The sequence below is a fragment of the Aquarana catesbeiana genome, linkage group LG02 (assembly GCF_042186555.1).
Source record: "Aquarana catesbeiana isolate 2022-GZ linkage group LG02, ASM4218655v1, whole genome shotgun sequence".
NCBI lineage: Eukaryota > Metazoa > Chordata > Amphibia > Anura > Ranidae > Aquarana > Aquarana catesbeiana.
The window spans coordinates 626,217,279-626,240,401 of NC_133325.1; the positions used below are offsets into that span (position 1 = coordinate 626,217,279).

A 23,123-nucleotide genomic window follows, 5' to 3' on the forward strand; every position below is an offset into this window, starting at 1 on the left:
TGTCTGATTTCGTACTGAAGAATAACTTATAAAACGTGATGCTGGCCGTTTTCATCTTGCTTGTGGGCATGTGAAGCCCACAAGCATTGATTTCCAGGATGCGGTGAATGCTGTGCTCCCAGCATTCACTGCTCATTCCCGTGCATGCTCATTGGTTACAGCGAGCAGCACCGGAAATTTCCACTCGGTTCCAAGATCTCTTGAGATTTTAGCATGGCGGCGTTCCGCACTGAGTCTTGGGAAGCCTGACACTAAACTCCCAGGAGACAGTGCGGTGCCAGGGAAAGGCAATAAACACGCCTACTCCCACGGGAGGAGAGACAGGAAGTGCCACAATAAAGTTCAATACAAAGGTAATTACAGCGATAAAAAAAATCGCGTGGCATTTGAATATCAATGCAATTGACTGAAGGGGGTAAGAATAAGTTAAAAATTTGTGTGAACCTCCGCTTTAACAAACTTTAATACTCTGGTGACATTCATTGATATGCAGATGGTCATTCACATAAGCTTGTCAGTTTTAAGGCTATCTTCAAAGGGCGAGATAGCACTCTTTGCACAAGAAAGGCATAAATTGCCTTTGAACACAATCAAGACAATTGTTGCACAATGTGACTTCTAACAGAATATAAAACCAATATACAATGCTGTGAAAAAGTATTTGCTCCCTTTCTGATTTTTTAGTTTTTTTGCATATTTGTCAGACTTAAATGGCTCAGATCATCAAACAAATTTTATTATTACACAAAGATAAATACAAAATGCAGTTTTTAAATGATGGTTTAATTTATTAAGGCAAAAAAAGCTGTCCAAACCGGCCTGGCTTTATGTGAAAAAGTAGTTGCCCCCTAAACCTAATAACTAGTTGTGCCACCTTTGGCGGCAACAACTGCAATCAAGCATTTGCGATAACTTGCAGTGAGTCTTTCACATTGCTGTGGAGATATTTTGGCCCACTCTTCTTTGCAGAATTGTTTTCATTCAGCCACATTGGAGGGTTTTCCAGCTTGAACGGCCTGTGTAAGGTCATCATACAGCATCTCAATTGGATTTAAGTCCGGACTTTGACTAGGCCACTCCAAAACCAAAATTTTGCTTTGTTTGAACCATGTGGAGGTGGACTTGCTGTTGTGTTTCAGATCATTGTCCTGCTGTAAAACGCAAGTGCACTTGAGCTTCAGTTAATGAACTGATGGCCGGACATTCTCCTTTAGGATTTTCTGGTAGAGCTCAGAATTCGTGGTTCCATCAGTTATGGTAATTCGCCCAGGTCCTGAAGCTGCAACGCAGCCCCAGACCATCACGCTACCACCACCATATATGACTGTTGGTATGATGTTCTTGTTATGAAAAGCTGTATTAGTTTTATGCCAGATGTAAGAGGATACACCTTCCAAAAAGTAACATTTTTGTCTCATCAGTCCACAGAATATTTTAAAAAGTCTTGGGGATAATCAAGATGTTTTTTTTGTAAATGTGAGATGAGCCTTTGTGTTCTTTTTGGTCAACAGTGGCTTTGGCCTCAGAACTCTCACATAGATGCCATTTTTGCCCAGTCTCTTTCTGATGGTTGAATCATGAACACTGATTTTACTTGAGGCAGGTGAGGCCTGCAGTTCTTTAGATGTTGTTTTGGGTACTTTTATGACCTCTTGGATTAATCATCGTCATGCTCTTGGAGTAATTGTTGTAGGCCGGCCACTCCTGGGAAAGTTCACCACTGTCCCAAGTTATCTCCATTTGTGGATAATGGCTCTCCTCGTGGTTCACTGGAGTTCTAAAGCCTTAGAGATGGCTTTGAAACCCTTCCTAGACCGATACATATTTGTTTCTAATCTGTTCTTGAATTTTTTTAGATTGTGGCATGATGTGTGGCTTTTTGTGATCTGTTAGCGTGCTACACTTTGTCAGACAGCTTCTATTTATGTGATTTCTTGATTCAACAGGTCTGGCAGTAATCAGGCCTAGGTGTGGCAAGTGAAATTTAACTCGGCTTTTCAAAAAATTGTGGTTAATCACAGTTCATTCATGTTTCAGCATGGGAGGGGGCAATTACTTTTTCACATAGGGCCAGGCAGGTTTGAACAGCTTTTTTCCTTTAATAAATGAAATAATAATTTAAAAACTGCTTCTTGGATTTACTTAGGTTCTTTGTGTAATATTAAAATTTGTTTGATGATCTGAATCATTTAGGTGTGAGAAATATGCAAAAAAAAAATCAAGAAGGGGGGCAAATACTTTTTCACAACACTGTATATACTAAATCAGAAATACATGTTTGATCATAAATAAATGTTTGATAAATAAAATGGCTATTCCATTTACCCTATCACTTGTGCCAACTGCTATATATTAATCTTCCCCAAAGGTGTCCTAAGGTTGTAAGTAACTGCAGAGAAAAATGAGTTTATGGTGTGCAATCAGCTCTATGATGCTTGAGTATCATAACATAAGCTTCCAGAAAGATGAAGTTTAAGTAATGCAACCATTGGTTGCAGGAAAGAAAATTGCAGCACAGTCAGTGTGGATGGGGGAATCTCTCCCTCAGAGCTATTGTATTCTTCCAACAACTGTCCCGCCCAGGAGAACACAGTTTATTGCCTATAGCTGCTGGCAGTAATCGGGTGAAAATTCCAACAGGCTGGTTGTACCCAAGTTGAGTGATCTATCATGCCCATACATGGTTTGAATCTCAGCTGGTCTCTTCTGAACCATCCGAGATATGAACCTGATCCATCAAGAGGCAATTGGATATTTCCTGGATCGGCTTTACCTATGAATATTAGTATCTATACAGAATCGAGCAGCTGTGCATAGTAACCAATCAGCTTCTAGCTTCAGCTCGTAACCAATCAGCTTCTAGCTTCAGCTTTGAAAATGAAAGGTAGAAACTGATGGGTTGCCATGCACAATTGCTCCAGATTCTGTCCTAGTAAATTCTAGTCTTTGTATTTTAGAATTTGCCTTGGCCAGTTGTAGTTAGCTAATAGTAACAGCTACAGGCACTAACACGTATGTTTTAGTGGTGCATAACAATAGTGAAAAGCAAGGGGCACTGCACTATTTCCTGACATTCCTCTGTTGTACCCTTAAGGCAGGCTTGATTGGGACAAGTAAAATGTTTTTGCAAGTAGAATAACAGCTTTTTATGGTGTCCTACACTTTTAGGCATCTGTTTCCCATCTGTGCTTTTTTTCCTTTGCGATTATAGAAATGTCTGAATTGTCTTAATTCACTCAGCTCTTACACATGTATTTGCCATACCGATTATTATTTTCATTGCTGAAAATAACATTTGCTATAGCAAGTAACAACTGTAATAGTATAGTAATTTGAGCCTTGAATTTCCATTTTAGCAGCTTTAGCATTATCCTCATCTACCTGACTATAAGCAGATATTTTCATTGTTCGCATACCGATATAAACTGGTTAGCTATAAGACAGCCTCTCATAATATCGACGCAGGGATGTTTCCTAGGATCATTTGCAAATTTACATAAAAAAACAATGGTAGGTCCTTGAGAGATTGTTAAGAGTGTTAAATATATATAATACTGCCATACATGACAATTATCTGTCAAATGTAACCACCTTCAACCAACAGTTGACTGTATAAACTGGGTGGGTAACCTAATGCAGTATGGCCGAATGATGGCAAACAAAATGGTCCTAATAATCTTCCTTTTGCAGTTAAATACATAAAGACAGCTCTACCCAAAGACAGAATGTAAAAACTGAGCTTATGAGCAGTGTCAGATCTTATAAATAGGCTCAAATCAATGGCCTGTTAGGCCAGTGTAACTCCTTCCATAACACATTCACCCAAATCCAGTATATTGGGGCATAATCTAGATCTTCTGGAGTTGCTACATTATGATCGAAATTAATCTAACCATTGCATTTAATATTGTATTTTTTAACATACTTTAACATAATCTCCTTTTAAAATGTCACTAATCTTGTGGCCATACTTAAGCTTCCTCATTTATCTATATCTTCCTGCCTTTTAGCAGATCCATATTAATGACTGAAGGCATAACTGAAGAGGAGGAACACTAGGGAGACTATGGAAGCTAAAAGCAATGAAGTCTTACAGCCAGATCTAAAGCTGGTTGCCCACCCTAGGGCAAAGAGTAAAGTATGGAAGTACTTTGGATTTGATACAAATGCTGAAGGGTGCATCATGCAGTGGAAGAAGATCTACTGTCGCATATGTATGGCTCAGATTGCCTATTCTGGAAATACTTCCAACCTTTCTTACCATCTTGAGAAAAACCATCCAGATGAGTTCTGTGAGTTTGTAAAAAGTAACACTGAACAAATGCGGGAAGCGTTTGCTACTGCTTTTTCTAAGTTAAAACCTGAATCATCCCAACAAGTTGTTCAGGAATCATTAATAATAAAGAGCCCTCATAGTTTTGATGGAAAGAAGCAAATTGAAGTGTCAACTGCTGTAGTAAACATGATTTGTGAAGGTATGTTTCCAGCTTCCATATTGGATGAACCTACTTTCAAATCCCTACTGAAATCTCTGGATCCAAGGTTTGAGATACCGAGTAGAAAATATATCTGCAGCAGGGTTTTGCCTGAAAAATATCACACAGTTAGAGATGTTATGTTGAAAGAGCTGGTTGACATTTTGTGGTGTGGTATATCTACTGATATGTGGAGAAATGATTATCAGAATAGGTCATATGTGACCCTTTTCATTCACTTCCTGACTCCTGATCTTTCTAGTTGTTTGTCCCTGAGCTCCCGGTGTTTGAAGACATTTGAAGTACCTGAAGAAAACAAGGCAGAATCAATCACGCGAGTTCTGTATGAAACTTTTATTGAATGGGGAATAAGTAACAAAGTTTTTGGTGCTACCACAGATTACAAAAAATACATTATTAAAGCATGTTCCCTCCTGGATATACCTATAGAAATGCCTTGCTTAGGCCAAACATTTGACATGGGAATACAGCAAGCTTTTCTGCTCCCAAAACTGGCAGGGCTTCTTTCAAGATGTAGGAAGTTGGTGGAATATTTTCAGCAGTCTTCTGTTGCACGGTACATGCTTTGTGAGAAACAAAAACAGCAAAACATGCTTGCTTGCATGCTTATAAGCGATAAAGTTTCATGGTGGGGTAGCACACTTGCAATGCTGCAGTGCCTTAAGGAACAGCAGTTTATGATAGCTGGAGTTTTGGTGGAGGACAGTAATAATCATCATCTCATGCTTGAGGCAAATGAATGGAATACCATTGAAAGTCTGGTGGACTTGCTGCAACCTTTTAAACAAGTCACAGAAATGCTGTCAGTGTCAAAATATCCCACTATAAGTATGGTAAAGCCTCTTTTACATATGCTCCTTAACACATCATTAAACATCAAGGAGACTGACCTAAAAGAAATAAGCATGGCCAAGGAAGTCATTGCCAAAGCTTTGTCAGCTACTTATCAACAGACACCTGAAATAGATATGTTTTTAAACGTTGCAACCTTTTTGGATCCGAGGTACAAAAGGCTTCCATTCCTGTCTGCATTTGAACGTTCTCAGGTCGAAAATCGTGTTATCGAAGAAGCAAAAAGTTTGCTGGACAGAAATAAAGAGCACCTAAGAACTGAGGAAAAAGCGTATACAATTCCAGAAGAACCACCAGTAAAAAAAATGTTGATGTCCTCTACCACTCTTCCATCCAGTAATATAAACAACATGCTGGCTGAAATCTTCTGCCAGTCTGGTGCTTCTGAAGACCAGGAGGAGTGCCATGCTCAAGTGGTTGAGGAACTGAGCAATTTTAAATCCCAAAAAGTTCTTGGATTGAATGAAGATCCACTGAAATGGTGGTCTGACCGTTTGCAGTTATTTCCTCTGTTACCAAAGGTTCTCCAAAAATATTGGTCTATTGCTGGCACCAGAGTATTCCCTGGGCGTCTTTTTAGTTCGTCATCAAATGTTGTAATTGCTAAGAGGAACAGATTAGCTCCTGCTCATGTGGATGAACAGGTGTTTTTGTATGAGAACACAAGAAATTTTTCAGCAGCAGAACCTGAGGATGATTATGAAGGAGACTGGGGATTCCAACAAGAACATTTTTTTAATTTGAATGAAACAGTTGGTGTAGGCAATAGTATATTTTCAGTTAGGGACAGTGGGTTTGTTTAAATGCCTGCAACTGGATGAATTTGCCTTATGAATCTTACCAGCTACCAAAATATGTGGGCCTACTATTATGTAAAATCTATAAAGACTTATATGTATCAGTTGCTATAGTGATGAGTCCATTTTAAATGTGTATATTGTTTAAGAATTGCCACCATAGCTTTGTTCTAATGTCATATTTAATATTTATTCTGTGTAGGCTATATTTAAAGTAATAACAGAATTAGAATAATTTATTACAGTAGATGTAAATTGTTTTGTTAGATGTCTGTACCTAATCCAGCAAAACACATTAAATAGTATGTGGTCTTTTTAGATGCCTTATTTTTAAGTATAAAGATTTTCTTTTGAAAAAAAAAATGCCTTGTTTATCAAAGTGTTGAATGGAAAAGTTCCTTCGTTCTTTCATTCTTCAAAGAGAGAATTGGATTGGTTGCTGAGGGTCATAAGCACAGTCATTTATCCTTAGCACACTTTGAAAAATTATGCCTAAGTAATTGAATGTAAGGATAGACATGTCCTACTAGAAAAAACAGCTATGATGTGTTACCTGACATGGATAAAATAAGGACAGATTATATTGTTCAGTGTAGCCATTACCCTTGTGATATATTTTAGCAAATCAAGAAAATAGGAATTAAATCAGGAGGCTTCCAAGCAATAAGAGTATGTATTAAGGAGATGGAACATCAATTTAGAAATGTTCTCATACCTGTATATCAGTGTATGTCTGTCTTTTTTTACTTTTTTTTAGTTTTGGATAGAGTGGAGAGGAATTAGAATGCTTGTCAGTTTTTTTTACTGCCTATGCCCCCGTTAGGAAGATTCACCCTCTCTATTTGTTCTGTTTACTATTATCATTGAAAGTCAAAGTAAAAGAAAATCCAAAATGTTGGGTTGTCCCCAGAAAAATAATAGGGGGGAAATCTTCCAATTGGGACACTAGTTCTGGTGACCCAGGGGTCCCCAAGAAATTCCCGTAATTTCCAGGTATTTCCTCTTACAGCCTGTTTGGCTATGGCACAGGAAGTGAAGATAAATTTCCGCAATGGGACAAATATGGCGTATAAAAAATCTGATAGGTATAACCCTCCCTTGCTCTATCCAAAATGAAAAACAAATTTTGCGATATTTGCCCATGATGTCCTTTGATGATGCCCCGGAGGAGGGGCGAAACGCGTAGATGTACTACCAGTTCGTGCTAACCAGTGACGCAGTTGCTGCCTCCGTGGAATGCACGCCACGCAGCTGCGAACTGGGATGTTTTTTACTGATGCCTGTCTTTGCCAAATATTCTGTAAGTTGCGCATTTAATGTGCTTGATAACTCATGTTAAATGGTATTTCACTATGAGTTTTTCTCTGTTTTTCCATCTATGGAGTGTGGTATATCCTTTCTGTCATAAAATATCTTCTTGTAAGAAGTTTGCTGAGGAACCATCCTGCATATCCCCAGATCATTAGATCACTGCTTTTTTGATCTCAGACTGCGAAGCTGAGGATTTAATATTTCTGGTGAGTTTGGTCACCGAAGGGGGAGTCACCTCACTTGTTTAAAGTTTTGGAGCACCATTGCCCCTTTTATGGAAGCACCAAGCACTTTTTAGATTTTGTGCATGTTTTTTGTTGTTTTTATTATTTTACAAATACATTGATGTATAAGGCACCATTCACTAGGATGTATATTGTTTGATAGCTAGCGCTGTTTCATATTTTATTTTGTTTTAAGGTTTTAGCAACTTTGTGCAGCAGCTGCAGTCTTATTCTTATTTTCATTTGTATTCATTTTGATTTAACACTTCAGCATGAATTTTTGAATTAGATTTAAAGTTTTGCCCATAGTTCTACTTTAATAAACTTTTTGTAGTCTTTTTAGTTGGTAACTTTAAAGCAGTTCTTCACTCTGTTTGAAAAAAAGCAAAAGTCAGCAGCTACTGTAGCGGACTGTAGCTGCTGACTTTTAAAAAAAGGACACTTACCTGTCCAGTGAGCCATACCTGGCCCAGTTTTTTTTCGGTCTTCGGGGGCCCACCCCACAGCATATTTAGTGTGGGAAGCCAGCTGTGACTCATAGAGTCTCAGAGCTTCATAGACAGCTTCCCACTGCACACGTACGAGCCATGCTGAACTGTGAATGGTCTGTAGCTTCCTGGGACATGTGATGTGCCCCAGAAAGATGTGAGCAGGGAGAGGGGGGGCAGGTTTGGTGCCAAACTTCTGGTGAAATTGCCTAGGCGATCAGATCCGAAGTGGGAGTGGGTTCCTACTAAAACTTAAATTGGCACTTCTAGTCAGAAAACTAGTCTTACTAGATTGCTTCAGGTTTTCAGGTATAGCTATATAAAGCATTCAAATTAAGTATCTATTAGTGGGGCACCGAAATTTCAACCGCCGAAAATTATCGGCTGAAAGAAGAAAAATGATGATAATGGAACCGAAAAGGGGGCGGTCCGCTCTGGGTGTCACACTAGTCCTCCTGGCGCGCCCCTGTCATGCCCCTGTCACAGTCCTCCCCTCCGTCCTCCTCTCATTGTGAGTATCCTCCTGGCACCGCGAGTTCACACTGTGTCACGGAGCTGGATTGAATCGCCGGGCGGCTGTTGTAACAATGTCCTGGCTCTTGTGATAGGCGGTACACTGATCCAATTCCAGTCTAGGGAGCGGGACATTGTTACAGCTGTTGCCTGGTGATTCAATCCAGCTCTGTGACACAGCGTTAGATCGCACTACCAGGCACTGGTAGGCTGCATCTCATGGGCTCTGGTGAGACTGCATGGGCACTGGTGAGACTGCATGGGCTCTGGTGAGACTGCATAGGCTCTGGTAAGACTGCGTAGGCACTGGTGAGACTGAATTTCATGGGCACTGGTGAGACTGCATGGGCTCTGGTGAGGCTGCATTAATCTCTTGTATCATGTCTGCAGTCTCTGACCATCTCTAGTATCATATCTGCAGTCTCTGACCATCTCCTGTACTATGTCTGCAGTCTCTGGCCATCTCTTGTATCATGTCTGCAGTCTGTGACTATCTCCTGTGCTATGTCTGCAGTCTCTGACCATCTCTAGTATCATATCTGCAGTCTCTGACCATCTCCTGTACTATGTCTGCAGTCTCTGGCCATCTTTTGTATCATGTCTGCAGTCTGTGACTAACTCCTGTGCTATGTCTGCAGTCTCTGACCATCTCCTGTACTATGTCTGCAGTCTCTGACCATCTCCTGTACTATGTCTGCAGTCTCTGACCATCTCATGTATCATGTCTGCAGTCTCTGACCAATTCCTGTATCATGTCTGCTAGAGGTGCACCAAATGGAAATTTTGCTAATACTATTAGCAGTGTGTTTAAGTTTAGGAGATTGCAGACATACTACAGGAGATGGTCAGAGACTGCAGACTGCATTTTTCTTGAGCTTTTCTTTCACTAAATTTGCCAATAATGGCTAAAAATAAATTCATATTAATTTAAATTGATGATATTCTTTAAAAAGTCAAATATAATACAATTGGAAAAAAATATATTTTGTTTTTTCGGCTAAGTGCATCCTGCATTTTCGGTTTCGGTACCAAAATTTCCATTCGGCGCACCCTAGTATCTATACTGTTTAAAATCCAGTAATACGCTGGGGATGATTTACTAAAGGCAAATAGAGTGTGTACTCTGCAAAGCGCAGTTGCTCCAGAGCTTAGTAAATGAGCAGAAGCTCTGCTGACTTCCATCATCCAATCATGTGCAAGCAAAAATTGTGTTTTTTTTTTAAATTTTCCTTGCATGTGATTTGGTATTCTTTGCAAAGTGAAGCTTTACCTCATTTGCTAAGTTCTGGAGCAACTGCACTTGCAGAGTGCGACTGCACTTTGCAGAGTGGACAGTCTATTTGCCTTTAGTAAATCAACCCCACTGCCTCACCCTGCTCTGCGCACACTCAGTTGCTTTCCATTTTTAGACATTTTTATGCACTACCGAACTTGTAGAGGTCGATCTGCTGACTGTCCTAAAGTGGAATTAAACCCTCCTATCCTTTACAGCCAAGGAAGCTGCTTCTGTTTGATCTGCAACTGCCATGGTATTGCACATGTGATCAGTTATGACTCCATACATTTGATGGTTTGACAGTTTGGTTGAGGACACAGGCACATGGGACAGTTAGCAATCCCGGCATTCCTGGAATGTAACTGTTTTTTGAGGCTGGAGGCAATTTACAGCACAATTATGGTAGCATATGGTGGCATAATTATTAATGTGGAATGTATGTTTCTTGGTTACATAGTTACATAGTTACATAGTTAGTCAGGTTGAAAAAAGACACAAGTCCATCCAGTCCAACCATAAAAAAACAAAAAAAACAATATACCCAATACTATACCCACAGTTGATCCAGAGGAAGGCAAAAAACCCCAGCAGAGCATGCTCCAATTTGCTACAGCAGGGGAAAAAATTCCTTCCTGATCCCAGAGAGGCAATCGGATTATCCCTGGATCAACTTTACCTATAAATGTCAGTACCCAGTTATATTATGTACATTTAGGAAAGTATCCAGGCCTTTCTTAAAGCAATCTACTGAGCTGGCCAGAACCACCTCTGGAGGGAGTCTATTCCACATTTTCACAGCTCTTACTGTGAAGAAACCTTTCCGTATTTGGAGATGAAATCTCTTTTCCTCCAGTCGTAAAGAGTGCCCCCTTGTCCTCTGTGTTGACCGTAAAGTGAATAACTCAACACCAATTTTGTCATTCCTACATGTGACATTGGAGGAAACATTCTCCAGTTCATAAACGATCGTCATACAAATGATTTAGTTGCACTCCTCTGGTCGGACACAGGTGCCGCCACTGTTGCGCTGGTATCCCTTCTTACAGTCGCAGCCGATGTAGCACATTCGGTTGCACACTAGTGGCACGTCCCTGGATTTGCATGTAGTCAGACATATCTTGCCGCATCTAACAAATTCTTCATTCTCCGGACAGCCCCCGGGTGGAGCTGGACCACTTGATGCACTTTCAATGAGCAATGCACACACCACCAAACTGCAAAGCAGAACTGTCACACTGACTTTCATCTTTCTGCTGAATCATGCACTTCATCAAGATATGTGTAAAGAACATTCTTTTTTATCAAGTTGTTATAGGTAAAGTTCCACTTTAATTAGCCTCTCCCCCCAAAAAACTAATTCCAAAAGGTGGTAGGAGGACCTTTAGGGTGAAATTCCACTTTAAATTAATATGTTGAAAAACGTTGTAGAATTTCTACAAAACCAGATTATTTCTCAGTGAAGTGGTTCAGGGTCTAGTCCCCAAACAGTATTTAAGCCCCGGGTTCACACTGCCGCGCCTTTTAAAGTCGTGCGACTTTGCATCTGACATCCCAGCACGACTTCACCGCAACTTGCTTACGACTTCTTTAATAGAAGTCAATGCAAATTGTGCCACAGTCGCACCAAAGGTAGTGCAGCTACCTTTTCCTAAGTCGGAGCAACTTGAGTGGCAAAGGTTCCATTGGAGTTAATGGGGCACAACTTGTAATGTGACTTTGAACTCTAAAGTTGCATGACACGTCGCGGCAGTGTGAACCAGGCCTTAAGGTTTCTGGATCCACAGGTCCAAGTGAATAGGTGATACCAATTGTCCTCTAGTGGTTTCTCTGTAGGCATATTTGGAAAATTCTCTCTCATCTGTGAGACTCTAAGCTTAGCTTGTTATGATAGAAATATAAGAGCTCAACTTGTTGACTTTTCTTAAACTGGCAGGTTTGGAGTTGTTGACCCTATTTTTGATGAGACACATAGTGAGTCATCAAGGGTTTATACACTCTTTTCTGCTTTCCTTCAGACATATAAAGCTTGCTTCTGTGGAAGTGATCATGTCAACAGTTTGTTGTGCTAAGTGTTAAAGTGGTTGTAAAGCCTCAAGGTTTTTCACCAAGTGTTTGTAGGTTATTTTTTTAAATAAAAATAACAAACAAACATGTCATACCTCCTCTGTGCAGTGGTTTTGCACAGAGCAGCCCTGATCCTCCCCTTCTGGGGTGCCCCGCAGGCGCTCCTGGCTCCTCTCCTTCATAGGGTCCCCCCTATGGAAAGCCGCTCTCCATTGGGGCACCCGTGTTGGCTCGCTCCTGAGTCCCACTGCTGCGTCCATTGACATAGACATTGGGAATTGGCCCCACTCCCCAAACCAGTGTCACAGGATTTGATTGACAGCAGCGGGAGCCAATGGCTCCCACTGCTATCAATCTGTGCAATGAGGAGAGAGACAGCGTCTGGAGCCGCTGGGCTCATGCACATCTCTGGATCAGATGGGGCTCAGGTAAGTAAAAGGGGGGTCTGGGGGGCAGCTGCAGCACAGAAGGCTTTTCACCTTAATGTATAGAATGCATTAAGGTGAAAAACCTTGAGACTTTACAGCCATTTTAATGCATTCTATGCATAAAGGTGAAAAACCTTCTGTGCTGCAGCTCCCCCCAGACCCCCACTTTTCCTTACCTGAGCCCGATTCAATCCAGCAATGTGCACAAACGCAGCGGCTCCAGCTGCTGTCTCTCGCCTCATTGGACAGATTAATAGCAGCAGGAAGGAGCCATTGGCTCCCACTGCTGTCAATCAAATCCAGTGGCATGGTAGCAGGGGGCAGGGCCGAGTGCCGCTGTCTTTGTCAATGGACGCAGCAGCAGGACTCAGAAGAGTGCCCGCATGGGTGCCTCCCATGGGAAGTGGCTTTCTGTGAGGGATCCCGATGAAGGGGAGGGCCGGCAGGGCACCCCAGAAGAAGAGGATTGGGGCTGCTCTGTGCAAAACGATTTCACAGTGCAGGAAAGTATAGGGATGTTTGTTATTTTTATCTTTTCATTAAAAAAAAACAGCGTTTATAACCCCTTTAAACTCTGTCACCACCACTCTTCTTTAGGGTCACAATGAAAGCACTGATCCCTATTCTGCATTGGTTTAGGAGGAGATATCTACTTGTACTCTTGCTGTCTTCATAACAAGAAACTGTGTTTACTTGTAACAGTAATAAAGTTCAAGACTGGGCTTTTCTGGCACTCTTTGCTAGAAAATTACTTATAACACCCAAACAATATACATTTTTTTGGCAGAGACTTTAGGGAATAAAATGGCAATTATTGCATTTTTTTTATGTCACATGGCATTTGTGCAGTGGTTTGCAAACACAATAAAAAAAAATACACTTTAATGAATAGAAAAAGAAATAAAACAATATATACCCCAATTGTTTTGTAAAATGTGAAAGATGATGTTATGCCGAGTAAATAGATACCTAACGTCATGCTTTAAAATTGCGCATGCTGGTGGAATGGCGACGACCGCATTTAAAAAGCTCCGTAGGGGACGCTTTAACATTTTTTACAGGTTACCTGTTTAGAGTTACAGAGGAGGTCTAGCGCTAGAATTATTGCTCTTATTATTATTTATTTTACTTTTTTATCTATTATTTTTACACTGTCCCTTTATTATTTTTTTTATTATCACTTTTATTCCTATTATGAGGAATGTAAACATCTCTTGTAATAGAAATATGTATGACAGGTCCTCTTTATGGAGAGATGTGGGGTCAAAAAGACCCTAAATCTCTCCTTTTATCTTTTAAATGCAAAACATCAAAAAGAAAAATTGTTTTTAAACTTTTGCTTAAAAAGAAAATTGTTTACTTCCAGCCTGGGCTGGAAGTGACGTCATAACCTTGTTCCAGTCTTCCGAGGCCATGGAGGCGAACAAAGACAATCTAATCTTTGATTGCCTCTGGGACTAGCCGGCCGCACCTTTGGATCCCAGGCAAGCTGACTAAAACGGTAAGCTCAAGAAACACGGGAGAGCAGCAGGAGAAGTTGCCCCCCCCCCCCCCCCGGAATGCTTTTATGAGAAATCCAGCCACCGGCTGAAGAAAAAAATGCCGGGAATATGGCTGATAGCTTCAGCCATAACCTCAGTGAACCACTTTAGAGCCGCAATGTATATATATACATATTGCAGTCTTGAAGTGGCTAAAAATTTTCAACTTAATATTGCTGACAGGCAACATACACATACATACTTAAATGCCAATTCTGTTGCACATTTTGGGTGCGATTTTAAGCCTAGAATTATTTGTTATTTATGAAATTGCCATTGTCTCATCCTTTGTATTTAGTGGGGTTTTAGAATATAGTGTTTTGTGTCTACTAAAATTAGTAATAATTACTGGTATTTTTTGTAATTACTGGTATTTAAATTATCCCTTGTCACAGGATTTGACTGACAGTAGCAGAAGCCAATGGCTCCCGCTGCCTCAGCAAAGCCTGTGAGAGCAGGGAGAGCCGCTACAGAAGGGCACAGCACTGGATCAAGTGAGGGCTCAGGTAAGTATAACGAAGGGCTTAAATGCCCAAACAATTTTTACCTGAATGCAGGAAATGCAATAAGGGAAACATGTTCAGGCTTTAGAACCACTTTAAGCCTGAACGCCAGCCTTACCTTAAAGCCTATCTAAGCCAAATAACAAAGGTTTATAGTATTGCAGCTTGCCATTCCATAGATGTGGTGTGTGCAATAGTTTTTCTTTTTCACACTTTCTTCCTTTTATTTTAACCTGTTATTTCTGCCATTAGTATGCTTCCTGTCCTACAGTGACAACGGTACTAGGCAGTGTTGTCATCCTAGGACAGGCAGTGTGTTAGGGCTATATATCACCTCCCTCTGTTCTACATTACAAGGCAAGTTGTTTTGTAGTCCGTGGAGATAGCAGGGAACAATGCTAACTGGTAACTTGGTGAGCTTTTGGCCTCTGTCACTGTTAGCGCACAAGATTTCTGACTGGATGACCAGCTATCTTTTTTTGCACTTGTCAAACAGATGTAATAAAATGGTTTTGATGGTATTTTTTAACAGACCAAAAGAGAACAAATAAGAGATGCTTATTGCTAGAGTTTACATAAACTTACAGGCTCTTCTCATGTACTGAAATTGCTTTTTCAGATTTCAGTGTACACTGTGAACTGCACAGTGATAGTGAAACTGATAGTACGACTTCTATGAATGGATTGGGGGCAGTCCTAGTCGGCACTTTTGATTAGTGCTTGTAAGAGATGAAATTGTTTGTATTACCCTCCACCACTGTTGGGGTGTCCGGGGGCAGAGAAGGGAAGATTTCAAGGAACATAGCAGCCACCAGCGCACAGACTCTTTTTTCATGTAAGTATTGTTCCTGCCGCTGATTTAAAATAAAATAAAAATAACTAAGTTTCACGCGATGCTTTCAAACGCTGTACATTAACACAGGAGCTTCTGCAGCTGTTGCTGTGACACAGGGCATGTCTTGGCTGTCATTTTGGCAGCCTGGTTTTGCCAGCAGTAGCATCTGGGCAAAAAGGGTATGCAGTGGAAGATACTCCCTAAGAAATTAGTTGAAGTTTTTTAGGATGTATCTAATATGGCCAAAGCCCTGATTTGGTTAAATATCAAAAAAGAGATCCAAGATATCACTGTATTTAATATAGTAACTTACCAACTGAGCTAATTTACAAGTCTCTAGGTGTGTGCTACTAAACTTTAACGAAAAAAAACATAAATGGAGCTCTCTTGCAATATAAAGTTAACCGCTTGCCGACCGCTGCACGAACATTTACGTCGGCAGAATGGCACGGACAGGCAAATGGGCGTACAGGTACGTCCCTTTGAATTTGCTGTCGTTTGGTGGCGTGCGCACGACCCTGCCGCGAGCTCCGTGAGTGTGATTGCGGGTCCCGTGGACTCGATGTCCGCAGGGATATCCGCAATCGTCTCACGGAGAGGAAGAACTGGGAAATGCTGATGTAAACAAGCATTTGTTTACTGACACTGATCACAGCTCCCTGTGATCGGAGCGGTGATCAATGTGGTGTCACACGTAGCCCATCCCCCCTACAGTTAGAATCACTCCCTAGGACACACTTAACCTCTGCAGCGCCCCCTCCTGGTTAACCCCTTCACTGCCAGTCACACTGATCGCTGTATAAATGTGAATGGTCCCAAAATAGAGCCAAAAGTGTCCGATCTGTCCGCCATAATGTCGCAGGCACAATAAAAATCGCTGATCGCTGCCATTACCAGTAAAAAAAAAAATATTAATAAAAATGCTATAAAACTATCCCCTATTTTGTAGACAGTATAACTTTTGCGCAAACCAATCAATAAACGCTTATTGCGATTTTTTTTTTTTAACGAAAAATATGTAGAAGAATATGTATCGGCCTAAACTGAGGAAAAAAAACATTTTTTATATATTTTTTGGGGATATTTATTATAGCAAAAAGTAAAACATAATGCACTTTTTTTGTTTATAGCGCAAAAAGTAAGAACCACAGAGGTGATCAAATACCACCAAAAGAAAGCTCTATTTGTGGGCAAAAAAGGACGTCAATTTTGTTTGGGAGCCACGTCACACGACCGCGCAGTTGTCAGTTAAAGCGACGCAGTGTTGAATTGCAAAAAGTGCTCTGGTCTTTGGCCAGCCAAATGGTCCGGGGCTTAAATGGTTAAACACAAACAATCTTTGAAATATGTAACCTTGGTGCTTTCTGAAAAGTGAATAGGTCAGAGACATAGGAACTTTGAAACATTGTCTTTTTAAATTTTGTAAATTTATTTTGGGTAGGGCCCAGATATGAATATATATTTCAATAAAAATATTTTTAGAGTTATACAGTATGAGTCCAGTTACTGCCTTTTCTTTTTAAAAATTCCTGCATAGTCTATTATGGCTTCTCAGGTAAATGATAGACAAAGGGTAGGTAGATGGCACTAGTACCCCAAACCTGTGCCCTGTGGTGGATCAGTCTTAGTGCGTTTGCACTGAACGGACAGCGTTTATGCACAGAAAGGTCCTAAAGGAACTTAAAATTCAAATCGGAACAATGCACACACTCGAAGATAAGAGTCCACTTTTTATTTATTTATTTTTTATAAAATAGTCCACTAAATGTACCCAATGGCATTCTGCAAGTTTCAGAGGGCTGGATCTACCCCCTTAATCAGGAGTTGTAGCATGTGAATGGTACAGATGGTGGACTGTGTAGGTGCAAGGAACAGAATAAAACAAAAACTTCTGTAATGCATGCTACTTGGCAGCTGGGTATAGTATTTTTTTGCGTTTCCGAGTGCTAAAAGTGCACTTTTGGTACCGTGAACTACAGTAACTACATTTTGTGGTCTTATAGTGGACTGTTGTACTGAAATTAAACACTTTTGACATCTTTGAGTGTGGTGTTTTGCATTATTCCTCAGACAGGAATATTATGGTGACATTTCACTGAGGACCAAGAGACCTTCAAGGACTGGCCCAGTCATGGAATATTGCCCTGCAGAACTGTACCCAAGGCAGAATAACTGTTTTGAGTGGAGCTCTCTTTTAATTTACCTGTTTACTGATCTTTTTCTAAATGTGTATAGAACTTTATTTGAACCAAAGGTTAGTTTTTAAAACAAAATGTGTCAATTTATTCTAATGCATTTGTGTGCATATTTAATTCTTGTTGTTTTATTTTTTTACATGGAACTTTAGTTCAGTGTGAATGCAGATACCCGTTTAGTACTGGCTAGAAATAAAATATTTTTGTGAGTCTGATTATCAGTTTTGTTTCTATATCGATAGTTAATGTTGTCTAAATCAGTGTTTCTCAACTCTAGTCCTCAAGGCGCCCCAACAGGTCATGTTTTCAGGATTTTCCTCAGATGAAACGGCTGTGGTAATTACTAAGGCAGTGAAACTGATCAAATCACCTGTGCAAATTAATGAAAAGCCTGCAAACATGACCCGTTGGGGCGCCTGGAGGACTAGAGTTAAGAAACACTGGTCTAAATCCATCCTTAATGCGGGCTGCTGAATGAAACACGTTAAGCACATCATTTAGTACAGAGCACAGTTTGTTTCAGCTGTCTTATGATAATACACTGTATAGTCCTTTGTCATGTTACATGTTTTGATTTAAAGAATGCTTCTTATCATTAAGGTTTTATTTTATTAAAAAAAAGTGAAAAGTCTTGAAAAGTACAGTGATAAGGATAAAGAAAATCTAGATCAGATTATTGGCATGATTAGGGTGACAGATTTTCTCCAAAATGAACAAATTATAATTCCTGTTGGATTACATGTAATCATATTGGCCCTAGTTGGTTATTACATGATATTTGGGTGCAGCCTTATATCTCTCTCTCCTTTCAGCCTCGCCACTATGTATTGTATTGCAAAGATACAGGTATTATTGTTGAAGAATCGTCTGCATCCAACACACTTACTGGCCTCCCAATAAACTCAGTAGTTTGAATTTGCAGCTCTCACATCACTACTGTGGTATATAGCGATGTAGGGGCTGGCAGGAGAAACCATAGCGCACAGCAGAGAGTAAGGCTCCTTATCCCATCGGAAATATAAGATTATTAACATTCTTTAAGTGGTTGTAGACCCTTAAATATACCCACTGAAGTGACAAACCTCAGGTAATAGACAGGGATTAATCAAATCCTCTTATGTAAGTTGGTCTTGTTTATCTGCAGCCCTTCCTTTTCTACAGCCTTCTAAAACACACAGATAAAATACTTTTTCTCAGCTCCAGAAGGCAGGAGGTGGGGATCTGACATCACACACTGCACAGCATACAGCAGGGAGCTGAGTGTAATCTCAGACCTGTGTGGTGGGAATAGACACACACCCCTCCTCCCTCTAAATATTCCCATAGGGAATAGAAATATGTAAACCTTGTGCCAAAATTTGTTGTGAATTTTTAAATAAAGGCTGCTATCCCCCAAACTAGATGTGACTTCTAATGCAAATTTATTTATTTATTTCAGTTACTTATATAGCGCCATCAATTTACGCAGCGCTTTACATATACATTGTACATTCACATCAGTCCCTACCCTCAAGGAGCTTACAATCTAAGGTCCCTAACACACATTCATACATACTAGGGACAATTTAGATAGGATCCAATTAACCTACCAACCTAGTGCAAATGAGAAATGTATGTGGTGGGGGGAGCTAGGTCTAAGTTTATAATTTGCTATGTTGCATGGTAAATATCATGCCCAAAAACATTCTTAATGTATAAATATCAATGTGCCATACAAAAATACTAGTATCACTAATAGTGATATTTATACATTTAAAATTTTTTTTGGGCATGATATTTACCATGCAACATAGCAAATTATAAACTTAGACCTAGCGCCCCCCACTGAGGCTACCATTCATCTCATGTGTGCCGGGAGGGGGGCGGGGCCTGGTATTTTGTGTTGGCCGGATAACCTGTCAGAAGTGACTAATGCAGATAGAGAGAAGAGAGAGAAAACAGAAATCACACTTGGAGCTTTGGATTGACACAAGTACACACTATGGAAGGATATGCTTTGATTATCATTTCAGAGTTTACAACCACTTTAACGCAGCTGTATCTTGGTAATACAGCAGGGTCCTGTTAGAGCTGCACGATTAATCGTTAAGAATCAAAATTGCGATTCTTTTGATCTTAAAACAGTGCAGAGAGTTCTCTGACAGCTGAAAAAAAAATCCAGGCAGCCTGCCAAGTTTTATCACAACATCACATATGACATCACAAAGCAACATTTCCTTCTTAGATTAAAGGGATGAACTTCTGTCTGTAGATAAGGGAAGTTTAACACTTAAAGACTAAACCTTTTTCTGACACCTGCTTACAAGTTAAAATCAATATTTATTGCTAGAAAATTACTCAGAGCCCCCATATATATATGCCGGCGTATAACACGCACCCCAAGTTTAGGAGGGAATTATAAGGAAAAAAATGATTTAAGGAAAAAAACTTACATTTAAATGCCCATCAATGCAGCCTTATCAGTGTCCATCTGCATGCTTGTCCAGTGTCATTTGCAGCCTTGCAGTCAGCATCCTTGGTGTCATTTGCAGCCTTGCAGTCAGCAGCCTTGGTGTCATTTGCAGCATTATCAGTGTCCATTTGCAGCCTTGCAGCTTTGTCAGTGCTGATCTGCAGCTTTCTGTGTCCATTTGCAGCCTTGCTCAGGCTGCAGTTAAACTGCAGTGACTTTTCATTGTAACTGCAGTTTGAAAATGGCGCCGCCGGCGCCGAAATACACAGAGCCGGTCCTCGGCTCTTCTCGGCGGCTCTCGTTCACTTTTGGCTCCACTCGTAGTCCCGCCGGGGATGGGCGTGACTGTGAGCAGAGCTATCCAAACCTAGCCGAGTACATTCGTCTAGGTTCGGGCGGCGCTCAAGTGAAGCCGAAAGTGGCCGAGAAGAGCCAAGGACCGGCTCTGTGTATTTCGTAGCCGGCAGCGCCATTTTCAAATCGTGGTCGGCGATTTTGAAGCTCAGTCAGCGGGGGATCGCAGGGGATTGGCATATAACACGCACCCGCGATTTCCCCCTGATTTTAAGGGGGAAAAGTGCGTGTTATACGCCGATAAATACGGTATATACTTTTTTTTTTTTTTTTTTTTTTTTTTAGCAGAGACCCTAGAGAATAAGAGAATAAAATGGTGGTTGTTGCAATATTTTATGTCACACTGTAGTTGCATAGGGGTCTTTCAGACGCAATTTTTGGGGAAAAAATACACTTTAATGAATTAAGAAAAAAACTAAACTTTAAAAAAACTAAACATTAAAGTTAGCCCAATTTTTTTGTATAATGTGAAAGATGATGCTACGCCGTGGAAATCGTGATCTTTATTCTAAGCAAAAATATTGTGATTCTCACTTTAGCCAAAATCATGCAGCTCTAGGTCCTGTTATAGTGGATCTCTAAAGTAATTCAGTCCATTTTCCAATAAAGAAAATCTTTACACCAAAATATAGGCTTCCTACCTAACAGTATTATTGCATTATATCTTCCTGGGCCCTTTATGAGAACACTGATGCTATTGGAGTTCTTCAGTCATAGGTCAATATCACTTTTCTGTTTGGAGATACCTGCCCAATGTTGTTACATGAAATAACACACTCAAATTTGAATTGCATTTTATACAAAGTATAGTATTTTCACATTTTATGTATTTCACATTTAGTCAATATATAAAAAAAAAATCCTCATTAGTTTCATTTATGAAAATAATCAAAGGACCAAAAGACGCAACTATACAGAATGAACTTGAAATTTTCCACATTTTGTTATGTTACAATCAAAAAAGTAAATGTATTTTATTGGGATTTTATGTGATAGAACAACACAGAGTGGCACATAATTGTGAAGTGGAAGGAAAATGATAAATGGTTTTCAATTTTTTTTTTTACAAATAAATATCTGAAAAGTGTGGCGTGCATTTGTATTCAGCCCCCTTTACTCTGATACCCCTAACTAAAATCTAGTGGAACCAATTGCCTTCAGAAGTCACCTAATTAGTAAATAGAGTCCACCTGTGTGTAATTTAATCTCAGTGTAAATACAGCTGTTCTTTGAAGCCCTCAGAGGTTTGTTAGAGAACCTTGGTGAACAAAGAGCATTGCCAAGGAACGCACCAGACAGGTCAGGGATAAATTTGTGGAGAAGTTTAAAGCAGGGTTAGGTTATAAAAAAAATATCCCGGAAGCCCTTATGTCGTTGGGGGAGTTACAAGCTGCAGTCAGTGCCACTAAATCCAGAAAATCACCAGGCCCTGACGGCTTCACTATACAATATTATAAGGTCCTCCTACCCTTACTGGGACCTCATATGGTTAAGACATTTAATGTTCTGGGACAGTCCTCTTCCTTCCGGCTGCCCTGTTGGCCCACATATCTGTCATCCCCAAGAAGGATAAATACCCCTTCTCCAGTAGCAGTTACCAGCCAATCTCATTACTAAATGTTGATTTGAAACTTTTCATCAACCTTTTAGCCTCCCACCTTCAATCGTACTTACCCCAATTGGTTCATCTTGACTAAGTGGGCTTTATTCTGACACGAGAAGCCGGAGACAACACTACCAAAGGTCTGAATTTGGTCCATCTGGCTAATCATAACAAAATCCCCTGTGTGTTCCTGAGTACCGATGCTGACAAAGCCTTTGACAGAGTGAATTGGAATTTCATGTTTGCGGTCTTGCGTCATATGGGCTTTGGGGACCGAGTAATTGAGTGGATATCTAGTGTATACTCGGCTCCAAGGTCCTCAGTTACAGCAAACGGCGTGTTTTCAGAACCCTTCACTATATCTAATGGGACTCGCCAGGTGTTCTCTACTCTTGCCCCTGTTATTTGCCCTTACATTAGAACCCTTCTTGAGTAGAATCCAGTTAAACAAGGATATTACGGTCCTGCAGGTAGGAGCCTTACAGCACACGGTATCTGCCTACGCGGATGACATGCTCTTTTCATTGACCAACCCTCATATCCCCTTACCGAACCTCCTGGCAGAATTCGATTCGGTGCCCTATGGAACCTAGAAATTTATTTTAATAAATCAGAGGCCATGGGAGTGGTTCTCCCACCCACTTTATTGCTTACCATGCAGCTCAATTTTAACTTCAAGTGGACTTTAACGGCATTAAAGTATTTGGATACCTGTATCCCCCCGGTCCTGTCTAATACTTTTACATTAAATTTCCCGCCCCTATGTAATAAAGTCCGAGCCCTCTTAGATAAATGGCATCAAGGCCTACACTCTTGGTTTGGGTTTTGCAACATTATCAAAATGAGTGGCTTGCCCACATTTTTGTATCTTTTTCAGGCTCTACCTATTCACATCCCCTCATCATTTTTTTGTAAAATTAATGCCCAGTTCACCAAATTTATTTCTCATAAGCGACACAGACTTTGTAGTTGCTTTTTAAGCTTACCCAAACTACATGAGGGGGTGGTGGCTGCACCAGATGCATTGAAATACTACCAGGCTTCTCATCTAGGGAGAGTTATTGATTGGTGCAGACACAGTGGCCTAAAGGTATGGACACATATTGAACAACAGTATAGTTCCATCTCCCTCCATAGGGCTTCATGGTGTTATGCAACTATAGCGACATCTATAAAAAATGTAGCGCTAAT

The 23,123-nt window shown here is 40.4% G+C and overlaps 2 protein-coding genes across 9 annotated transcripts in view; both read left to right on the forward strand.

Moving 5' to 3' along the window:
• ZBED1 (zinc finger BED-type containing 1) overlaps positions 1-6,461 on the forward strand; it is a 262,465-nt gene extending 256,004 nt beyond the window's left edge. For 4 of the 5 annotated variants that reach the window (XM_073616399.1, XM_073616398.1, XM_073616395.1 and 1 more), the window contains exon 2: positions 4,011-6,461. In XM_073616399.1, coding sequence (XP_073472500.1) covers positions 4,067-6,151 — 2,085 coding nt within the window. In that variant the 5' untranslated portion in view covers positions 4,011-4,066 and the 3' untranslated portion in view covers positions 6,152-6,461. The remainder of the gene's footprint in view (positions 1-4,010) is intronic. The other variant, XM_073616396.1, reaches the window with a different exon arrangement.
• DHRSX (dehydrogenase/reductase X-linked) overlaps positions 1-23,123 on the forward strand; it is an 863,646-nt gene that overhangs the window by 256,012 nt on the left and 584,511 nt on the right. The window lies entirely within an intron of this gene.